This window comes from Leptidea sinapis, chromosome 39, assembly GCF_905404315.1.
Source record: "Leptidea sinapis chromosome 39, ilLepSina1.1, whole genome shotgun sequence".
Classification (NCBI taxonomy): Eukaryota; Metazoa; Arthropoda; class Insecta; order Lepidoptera; family Pieridae; genus Leptidea; species Leptidea sinapis.
Genome location: NC_066303.1, coordinates 3,267,059 through 3,278,902, shown reverse-complemented (window position 1 = coordinate 3,278,902; position 11,844 = coordinate 3,267,059). Strand labels below are relative to the sequence as shown.

Sequence of the window (11,844 nt, the reverse complement as noted above, 5' to 3'; positions counted from 1 at the left end):
TGGTGTTGCTCTACTGCGTTTTGAAGGAGCTTTTTTCTACATATTCCAATCTTTTAAGATGCCTTTTTTGTGGAAAAGGAGGACAAGCGAGCGTATGGTAGTGTCTCCTGGTGTCAACTGATCGCCTCCACCCATTCTCTTGCAACACCAGATGAATCACAGGAGTGTTGCCTATGTTCAAAATTGCTTCGAGTTATCACCATATTGGAAAGGCTTTGAATCTACTATTTGATCGGCATATATATCATTTGTATTTTTGCAGAAAAAGTCACTTGTGGAAATATAAAACAACACATTTATAATTAAATTTATTAAAAGTCATTACTTCTAAGTATTTAGAATACAGGCTTATACTCAATCTTGGTGCATTACAAGTAATACTTAAACACAAATTCCTGCTTCACTTCAAAACAGTTAAACCAAAAGTCGGAACTACCCTCTAACAGAAATTATTATACAATATAACAATAATGTTAATAATTGCTCAAGACTGTTGTGTTAAAACATTTATCTACACCCGTGCTTTAAATCCTCTGTTAAAGATCCTAAAACAGTTATAACCATTACATCATCCAAACGAGTGTTGTAATAAAATTCAGTACAACATTACAACACTCGTTTGGATGATATTATGGTTACTGGCTGTTTTAATGTTAGCAGTAAGCTAAATGTTTCAGAATCTTTTATACAGGATTCATACTATGGGTGTAGATAAAGTCTGGTATGCAACTGTTGATAATTAGTGTGTGATACTATTATTATTATAAACTCTCATTCGCGTTTTAATACTATAACACAACAGTTGCATAAATAACTAATATAACGTACATATAATCTTCTATGTATTAACGCTAAAGTATGAATACATTATAATAGCCAAATACCCCTCAAGTTGGGATCAAAATTAGCAGTGCAACTAACTCACTGTCCCCAGTTGTGTAAAACATCGGAAAAAGCGTTAATAGCTGTCTCCAATACGTGGAATAGTGGATATAGAGTGTCTGCAAAAGATACCACCTGCACTGACAAAAAATAAAACGCAAGTGTATTTTTTATGACAATAAAGGACGAAACGAGCAGGACTTTCAGCTGAAGGTTGATACACCCTGCCAATTACTATGCAGTGCCGTTCAGGATTCTTGAAAAACTCAAAACGTCACCTTGAGTAAATTTCACTAGTTACGGCGCCAATCCGACCGAACCAATAATGATTACACATTACTGCTTCACGGCAGAATAGGCGCCGTTGTGGTACCCATAATTTAGCATCCTGTGCAGAGGAGCCTGCCACAGATAACTGTCTATTTGATATGCCTTTCGGCATAGTAAGTAGAATAAATTCATTGTGTGGTTTCCTACACAATTAATTTATTCGAGAAGATTCAGCGGTACTAAATATTAATTGACAATTCTAAATATTATATCATGGCAAATGAATCCGTAATCAATTTTCTCATTCTAGTTACAATTTTCAAAATTAATGCCCTAAAGTGGTATACTTTCTTACTACATTATATAATAATGCTCCTCAAAAATTTCATTTTAAAAAGATGGAAATAATATATATATATATATATATATATATATTTTATGTGACATTATCAGTATAAAAATAGACCAATCTATTTTAACAATAAATATAAAAGAAACTCAACTTCAAGTAGGAATTTACAACCATAACGTTTTTGTTGTCGGGGATATACTTATTGTAAAACCTTGCAAAATATTTGTAAAAACTACTAAATAACGTTTTATCAGTTCTGTTCATTCGAAGGATCTTCACAATCTGAAAAAAAAACCAATTATGATATAATTTCTATCTGGTATTATTCTTCAATTTTAAATAGAACGTTTACTATATTCTTAATAGGAATAAGGTGAACAGAGACAAATCAAATCAAAATCACTTTGTTCATGTACGTCACAGAAATGACACTTATGAATGTCAAAAAACTTCCTTTCTTATTGAATTTATCGCCATTTCATAAAGGGTTGAGCTTTTGAGCTTAGCTCAACCATGAGCTAATAAGAAGAAGTGGCAAGAAAGTTATTGCCACTTCTTTTAAATCAACATTTACATTCTAATGGTTTTACAAATCATTTCATTTACAATAAATGTATTGATGCAACAAAAATACTCAAACATCATCATAAATAGTCAATGCCCTACATGAGTAAGTCAAAAAAGTAAATGTTAATTAATACAAAACAAAAGTTATTGAGTACAGTAGCTGCAACATCCACACACACCGAAAATAAATAAAGGTATTTTAATTATATTGGCGATTATAAAAAAAATTACTTGCAGAGTTTCTGATAACAGGATCATCCTGCCACCACAAGTTGCGCCCGTTCATGAGCATGACGCATGGGCCAGCCATAGCCTCCTTCGACCATATTCTTGGGAAAGGGAAGACCCGTCCCATGCCACAAACAGTGACATTTAAGCGAGCATGACGAAGACTGCCATGAGAACTCAACCAAATAACAAAAAAGAATCTACATTATCATCAGCCGGAAGACGTCCACTGCTGGGCAAAGGCCTCCCACAAAGATTTCCTGTAGAGTCAAAACGGTTTCTCGTGCTTATGAGGTCTCGCGTTATTATGGAGCAATTATGGTGAAGATCGATTCATAAGTCGGGGCTGTTTCACTGCTAGTTTTGCTACCATTGTTCGGATTTCGGCATTGACCTGGGGTCAGCCATTTCATTTTTCGGTTATTGTAAAAAAATCCCCTTTTCATCGCATGTCGATTCAATTCATCAATTCAATCCAATATTCCTTAATTTCTGTGTCGATTCAATAAGGCAACACAAATTTAAACATGCGTACTTTCTGCAGATCTGTCAAATCATGCGGCATCCATATTTTTTATTTTATTGATTGGACCCAAATGAGTCAACCAATGTCAATAATTGGTAAGGTAACCATGCCGCTAATTCCTGGGTTGTTTGGCTCGGATCGGATTCCACCATCTCTTTCAATTCATTGTTATTCAACTGTGTGGGCGGTCTTCCACGGGGTTCGTTCTTCAAATCTAAGTTTCCATCACGAAAGCGTTTAAACCAAAATCGCACGGTGCGTTCATTAGCAGTCACCTCTCCAAACACAACATTGATATTGCGAGCTGTTTCTACAGCATTAGTTCCGCATCGGAACTGGTATTCAAAAATCACCCGAATTTTCGAAGTATGCATCTTTCTTGTCTAAGCTGAATAAAAAAAAACAACTGGAAGTCGATAATCGAATGTTGCACATTTTTTAAAAGAAAAACTACATAGGCACCATGTGAAAAAAGTTTCACTCAAAAATCTCATACCTTAGTTCTATGTCAATTTGAAGTACCTATTAAAATAATACGGCATTTTCATACTTAAACCCCTATTATTATTATTCAATACTAACTAAATACCTCTACTCACTTACGTATACAGCAAGATAGAATAGGTAAGTGAATCTATTATTATTAAACCAGGTTATCTAATATATAAAATTCTCGTGTCATGGTGTTTAACTTTGAACTCTTCCGAAACGGCTTGACCAATTCTCTTGAAATTTAAGTGCATATTGGGTAGGTCTGAGAATCGGACAACATCTATTTTTCATCCCCCTAAATGTTAAGGGTGGTCCACACGAATTTTAAATTTTTTTGTTTCATTATGAGTCAGCATTAAAAAATACATACAACTTCAAATTTTCACCCATCTACGATCAACAGTTACTTTTGTATCGCGATTTTAATATCGGCAATACAACGTTTGCTGGGTCAGCTAGTTATCATATATAAGTCAGTTAGCCACGCCTGTCATGAGCTTAGTATTTTGAATATAAAGCCACCAGCTAACTCCCAAACAAATCAAAATTGGGCACGAATTATTGGGCTGTCAGGTCGTTGATGTGCTAGTTTATTCTAAATCTATAATACTTACTACCAATTAAGCTGCATTTTTTTTTTAAATTTGTAAAACAGTATTTTAAGAAGAAAAGTGTGTCACCTGATTCTAATTAACCACCGCCTATGCTCCATTACCAAGAAAGGAAACACACAGGAGCATTACCAGTCTTTAAGATTACATACAAGCTTTAAAAGGTTAATTACGAGCGTTGACTTTTGTAAATCCCACTAAATTAACATCTTTTTGTAAATTCCTGCCTACCTTCATACTGTCCGTTTCCGTTGTCCAACCTGATGTGTTGTAGACGAGATGCAGCATCTTCACTCTCTTCGGCATCTTCAAATTCTTCATCTGTTAAAATAAATAATTTATAAAAAGTGCCCGCAAATAAAATAAAAAAAACTTTTCATCAGTCTCCTCTATTCACAATTGAATATTTAATGATATTTACAAATTACACTATGATACCCTAAGGTATTTAACCTGTGCCATCCCAGCATAAAAAGAATAGGGAAGTCCCAGGCCCAAGGGTGGCGTAAGAGGCGACTAAAGGCATTGTGAGGCTCCTTTGCACAGGATGCCGGCTCACGAACAGTTGGCTCAGTTGGTAAGAGCACTCGGGCGGAACGCGAGAGGCCACGGGTTCGAATCAATTTAAAATAACAAATTGTTTATATTTGAAAGAGCGACATCTTGAGTCTATTTCCTAATATGCTAATATTGGGGTTGAGCAGGTTATCAACTGTATAGTAGATCCTCTAAATGGAGCCACAACCTGAGAATTGAACAAGATTAACACATGAATTTTTTTTTTATTTCCGGTCAGATTTTGATCAACAAAAGAGGCTGTAGAAAGAGGAGTGGTATAATATAACTCTCGTACCATACTATTGATTATGAGCTAATAGAATAATCTAATTTTCAACAGTATACAATTATTTAAATAAAATATTTTTGAATGATTAATCCTTGAGTAAATTATTTAAAACTCATAAATATTAAAAAGGATATTCATAAATTACATATATACTATAGGTTAAATAAAAAGTAGTAAAAATGTAACTTTTACCTATACTATCTTTTAACTTAATGTAGAAATACAGCATGTTGCATTATAATCAATTAAATTAATTTTATTGAAATAAACGTGTTACAATCGCTTTATCAAAGAAATACTGTGTATTAAATTAAATACACTTTAAGATGTCTCACCATCTTCTAAATCCTCTCCATCCACATAAGGGTCCTCGTCCTCAATGTCATGAGGATCTGGATGAAGGGCTTGACCCTGGCTCATGGCTGAGTACATCAACTGTAGATCATTGTCATTTGGCGGGATAAATCTAGAAGAAATCACCATTAATAAGTGTCATTTACAAGTGAATAAATGATTTTAGACTTAAGTGCCAGTTATCTAAATATTAATTCACACATTAATTTATTAATAAACAAACTATTTATAAAATCTTTCATGCTTTTTTCTTTAGTTAATCATATAGGATTAGTAAGTAACGAGGTATTATAACAATAAATTATCTTCTATATATATGTATCAAGCCGCAGTAACAAGTATTGACCTAGGTAAAGTTACAAAAAAATCTTATCTAAATGCAGTTTTGGTCCAAATCGTTAAAACTATTTTTTTTATATAAGAGGGGGCAAACGAGCAATAGGCTCATGGGGAGAGGTGAGGCAACCGCCCATGGACATACACACAACAACAGGTGTGTGTTAAGAAATGCGTTGCCGGCTTTTTTCTTGAAGGTCCCTAAGTCGTATCTGCTCGGGAAAATCGCAGCCGGTATTTGATTCCAAAAAGTGCCTGTGCGAGGCAAGAAATTTCTAACGAAACGCGCTGTTGTGGAATGCCAGACGTCTACGTGGTGCGGGTGGTACTTTGCATGTAATGTCCGGTGGTGGAATTCGGCCGCTGCAATCAACCCGAACAGCTCCTCTGAGCACTCCCCGTGATAAATGCGGTAGAAGATGCAAAGAGTCGATGATTCGAACCGCTCTTCGTTATATGCGGTCAAATGGAAGAAGCTGGTACTGCGGAGCACCCTCCCAGAGGTGAGAACATTACTCCATGTGAGGCCAAATTTGCGCCTTATAAAGTTGCAGGCGGTGGCTTTTAGTGAAGTATTGTCTCGCCTTACTGAGTACACCAAGCTTTTTAGAGGCCAGCTTGGCCTTCTTTTCCAAGTGACCACAGAACTGAACGTCGCTCGATATATCGACGCCAAGTATGCTAATACAGGCTGTGGCAGTTAGAGGAGTGATCTCGAATCGAGGGAATACGACAAAGGGAGACTTTAGTGGTGAACAAACAAACTTGTGTCTTCTTGGGGTTGAATTGGACTAAATTTTGTCGGCCTCATTCCGAGACTTTGCAAAGCATTGTCTCGATTTCAGACACAAGTTTGTTCCGGTTTTCGTCGACGCTATCCCGAGACATGTTGGCACGGCCGGTGTAGGAAGCATACCCTGTGCTGTCTGCATAGCAATAAATACCGCTGATTTGCAGCATATCATTGATATGCAGAAGAAACAGTGTAGGGGATAGCACGCAGCCTTGCGGGACACCAGCGTTTATGGGTTTTAAGTGGGAGCATGCACCGTTGATAACAACCTTGATGCTCCGATCGGCCAAAAAGCTAGCGACCCATTTGCATAACTTCTCGAATTGAATTATTGTTAATGAATGAACATAACATATAAACAAAAGGGGAATTAACAAAGGAGAGTACGGATTTGGAATCAGTGGGGCGAGGGATATCAGGAGGAAGGAGATCATAAAGAGGAGAAGACAGTCGAGGGCAACTGAAAAAGATGTGATTGGGAGTTGCTTCATCAAGTGCACACTCACAAAGAGAGCTGTCTCTTATATGCAGCTTAGCCAGATGGACGGGGGTACAAGCATGGCCCAGCCTTAGTCTACAGATTGTACTTGTAACGCGTTTATGAGTATCTTTGAAATTGCAGATCCAAGGACGAGTATGAATTGAGGATTGAACATCAGCGTAGTATTTCCCTTCAAAAGAACTAGTCTTTTTCTAATCTCTTTAAACTGTTCTGTGTTGGACACTATCTTCATAATAGTGCGGAAACGAGACAAAATACAGGATACCACTGATTAGGACATTATTTATTGACTTACACTACCTTAACTGTGTGATGGGTTCATCATTGGCATCAAATTCATCATCTTCATGACTTGCTGGGGCATCACCACTGGGAAGGTCCATTGCCAACCTGAAAGTTTAATTGCATTTGTTTACGAAAAGGGAAACAAACTACCATTAATTCCGTTTCCGTCTCCATAGACGGCTTATGTTGAATCGAATTTATCAAAAAAACTTGCTTATAAGTTCTACAAAGCATCCAAAAGTGGTCGAGATATGTTGGAAGATTTTCGTCACCACGGTAATATTGACAAAAAATCCTCATAGTTCCTCAAGTTTGTGAGATATTAAGACAATAAGAGAATATTGTTAATGTCAATCAGTTTTTAGTTAGTTTAGCTCATCAACTACCAAAAGAATAAGTGTTACAGTCTGACAAGTTGATCCCTATCATTTTATATAATCACTTGGGTATGAAAGATCTTGCCGCTCGGCTAGTCCCAAAAGACCTGGATTTTCTTCAAAAACGAAATCGTTTAAGAGTTACTGAGGACATGCTAGAACGGGTCAATTCTAACCTAACGTTCATGATACGTTCTGGTGACGAGACATGGGTTTACGAGTTTCACATGCAAAACGAGGCAACAAGTTCAGAGTGGCGCCTTCCAACTGAACCGTAACCGAAATAACCACGCCAAAATCGATGAAAAGTGTTTTCTTTGAGTGTCGCGGATTGTGCACTCGGAATTCTTACGGGCTGTTCAAACAGTAAATAATGTTTGTTATTTTAACGTGATGCGGCATTTAAGAGAGAAAATATGACGATTTTCGGCTAGATTTGTCGTTGAAAAAAATCTAGAAAATTCTTGGTTTTGCACCAAGGTCATGCACATTATTGCTAACGAATTTTTGGATAAACTCAAGAAATACCGTCGAGTAACCACTTTATTCACCAGATATGGCTCCAGCCGACATCTTTTTTTTTCCTAAACTCAAATTACCACTTTGTGGCACCTATTTTCTTTCAGTAGAAGTAAAGCAGAACTCGCGACGAGAACTAAACAATTGCGGAAAAAGCGTTTAAAAAAATTTTGATGATTGGACTATATGTTGCAGTAAGTGTATCGTTTCTATAGAAGCATACTTTGAATACGATAAAATAAATTTGAATGAATAACTAACAGCGCTAGTGAATAGTTAATCTATTATTAATCTTTCCCGGTACTTTTTTGACAGAGTAGTATATAAATAACTTAAAATGTTTTATTAAAAAATTGGCTCCACTGTAAATCTTACTACTGAACAGCCTACTTACTAATACAATATTGCATTACAAAAGCTCTCCAAAAATAATACCAAGTTATTTCCTGTGGTGGTAATGATTTAAAAAAAAAATTAAACACAGCCTTTATGCCTCAGTACAGGGCATGCTTATCAACTATTGACTAGTAATACATAGTAAAAATACGAATGTGAAGATAATTTAGAAGACCTTACCGTAGCTCATAATTGAGAACCATGTATAGAGCTCTAACTGGATCTCTTTGAACTGCATGCAAGGAGATGTTGGGGTACAGCAGGGATATTGTTGGTGATGGTCCTCCGGTAGCGCTAACTCCTCCACCCCACACGACATTACTGAAATATTGTTTTATATATTAATATTTATTTAAAATGCTAAAACAACTTGGCAATAGGACAATCCAAAACCGAAAACGAAACTGTTCTACCTTTAACCACTATTTTACGGTTTTTAGTTATTTCATTATAAGTCTCATTGAATTACCAATTTGAAAACCAGTCCTTCTTTGCATATGATGCGGGCTAGATGGGTACATCAGTGGCACCTTATTCAAATGTCTTTGAATCATACAATTCTAGACAGTGGTAATTTTTTATTTATTAACCCTGATAATTGATTTGGTTTCCAACTGGATAATAGTCAGTTATATGGCAACACACACTATATGATACATGTTGGATAAACTTGTGTGGATGCAGAGAGGGAAAAGAAGGTCTTCCTCACAGAGGCTGTAGCTTTTTGTAAGCTGGAACACACCCACAGTTAAGTGATATAATGGGTCATGGCCGTTTCAACAAACATCTATTATTATAAAAGTCACCAAGCTGGCTTGCATTGCCACATTGCAGGCCAGATATTATCTGGAGTCACTCCTGAACAGTCTCCACTCACAAATCATTGATGATAATTATTTGATAAAACTACCTTTAGGAAATGATATGTTAAGTTTAGCTAGCCACCCCAAGAAATTATTTTTTTATCAATGAGATAAGCTGATTTGTTCACATTCACTATTAATTTTTATCTTTATTATAATTGTTTGCATTCAATAATCCACAACAATCTTCTGAAAGTGAGTTCCAATTATGAACCAACCTGTAACCACTCATTTTTAACCTTTCTGTTACGGGATACTCTGATTACACTCAATGCCTCAGATTGTCATGAATTTTGCACTTGCACAGCATTTGTCAATGCACATTATTTTACTTGTAGCAACAGATTGCTTATAATTACAATAATTTTATTGAATGTCTCAGAAAACGACTAAGACAAGCTATAAGACCATGGAAGATAAACCGTCTTATAAACAAAATAAGGATCAGAAATTAGTGAGGGAGTAGGGTGCCATATAATAAACTTGGTTTTGGTGTATCTGAAAAATCAAGTGCTCCGAGACACTGCCGATTTGGGAAAGTATGGTAACAAGTTTATACGGGAAACACCTAGTATTTCAGGCATACTATAGTGGATGGTTAGAATTTGTCTGTGATCTCAAGAGTATTGAGATTTAGCTCCTATGTTTGCACATAAGTCATATTCATAATCATTTTTATCAGATAAAGAATTGTCTTTTATAACAATTGAAGTAATATACTTAGCCCACTGAGGTTATGTTATTCTCCGGCTATAGATAGACAAAGAACAGACATCAAGTTGGGGAAAATAGCCCATGATTATTTATATCCATATAGAGTTTGTACTGCAACCTATGCCAAGTGTGATGTTTTATACAATAACAAAAATAAGTACTATATTTCTGGGGAAAAAAGTGTGTCCTTTACACACAAGCTATAATAGCACACACATACAAGGGCTATTTCGTTCTCAGAAGTGTCAAATATTCAAAATCACTTTATTCATGTATTCATGGTCACGGAAATGACTCTTATGAATGTCAAAAAAATATTTTTTCTTATTGAATCTACCCCTACTTCATAAAGGGTTGAGCTAATGAAAAGAAGTAGCAAGAAACTCATTGCCACTCTTTTATATATAAATAAATATATTTATTTGCATTTTCAACAATTTTCAAATCATTTCAATTACAATATAATATGTAAGTGATGTGTGAAAAATTGTTTTCAAAGACAAGACAATCTACAACTAAAAATTCTACCTTTTATTTAAAATCTAAACTCCAGAAGAAACAAGCAAATGGGTAACCTGATGGTAGGGGGTAACTGCTGCACATGCTCTCTTGCAACACCAGAAGAATCCAAGGAATGTTATGGGCCATTTAAAGACAAAAGTGAGTATCACTGCTTCAGAAACAAATGGCTCTCTAAGAGAGACGAAATTGGTTATTAAGTTTAAGTGGCTTTACTCTTTATTTACAGAAATCCACGCAATGTACAAAATGGAAACAACGCTCAGTAAGGTAGTAAGCCCATTTAATATCCTACATCCAAAAAAAGCAGGTTCTATCATATCTGAGATTTAGGCGGGAAACTAATAATGTACATCGACTATATGAATATATACTCGTTAGTTTAGATTTCCTAACAGTATAAGTGATATTAATTTAGTATGAAGATATTATAAAATACACTATAGTGATAGAACCGCGTGGTTCTATCCTTCACATGATACTATCATAATAAATGCTTACTGTTCAGTTATATATAAAGTGGCAGTGCCTAATTCCTGATCGTTCATAAATAACTTCGTTGAAGGTGTCTCCAGAATCACGCCCTCCACCGGCACCGAGAAAGTGGAAGAAACTACAACCATTTTTATCAACAAGTCAATAACAAAAAGAAAACTAGTTAATAGTTATCACAAGAAGACACCGGTGACTTATTTATACTAGATAGATCAGTCTATCTTAAATTTCAATATCACAATTTACAGTTACTGTTATTTATGGATAATACTTTACAATTTCCAAATTTAAAATTAAACAAAACAAAACATAGGTACATTCACAATCACATTCGCAAATCGCAATTTACATTTACAAAAGAATAAAACTAGAGTCACAGAACACTCATACTCTAACGAGGCTACAGTATTATATTTTATTGAAATACCTAATTAGAATGTACTCTGTGGTCTGATAAGTACTCAAATAATTACAAATTTCTCTGTGGTCGTTGTTTTGTGCAAAGAGTCGAGTGGCGCCAGTAAAAACGTATGAACCCAAATTATTAGAACTTTGTGTTGCCTTGATTCACAAATTTGCCACCAGCCAGCGTTACAGCCAATAGTACATAATATGTTATAGAAAACGTATGGCTCAGTAGTCCGGACACCCTACAGAATGATAACTTAAACTGACTAAAGTTGATCTATTTAACAGGCATTTATTTTCTCAAAATTGATTGCTTCAGAATTATTTTTGATGTTACTTCTAATATACTAAATACGGTGCTCTGAGAGAAAAGAATTTAATATTGAAATTGTTTAACTTGAGAAAAGTTTAGGTTATTTATTAATAAATCGTTTATTGATTACCTAGATTAAAAAAGATTAGCACATGTGGGCTTGGCTTGGACCTTGGGCTTGAACCTTTTGCCTGT

General features: G+C 35.4%; 1 protein-coding gene across 1 annotated transcript; it reads right to left on the bottom strand.

The window, feature by feature from the left end:
• Positions 1 to 295: 295 nt before the first annotated feature.
• On the bottom strand, positions 296 to 11,281 carry LOC126976197 (methylosome subunit pICln). The gene is made up of 6 exons (XM_050824450.1): positions 10,935 to 11,281; positions 8,518 to 8,658; positions 7,061 to 7,150; positions 5,111 to 5,241; positions 4,160 to 4,249; positions 296 to 1,786 (listed from the first exon to the last, which is right to left on the bottom strand). Exons 1-6 carry the CDS (start codon positions 11,054 to 11,056, stop codon positions 1,755 to 1,757), a joined length of 606 nt encoding a protein of 201 aa, XP_050680407.1. The 5' UTR covers positions 11,057 to 11,281; the 3' UTR covers positions 296 to 1,754.
• Positions 11,282 to 11,844: the final 563 nt, after the last annotated feature.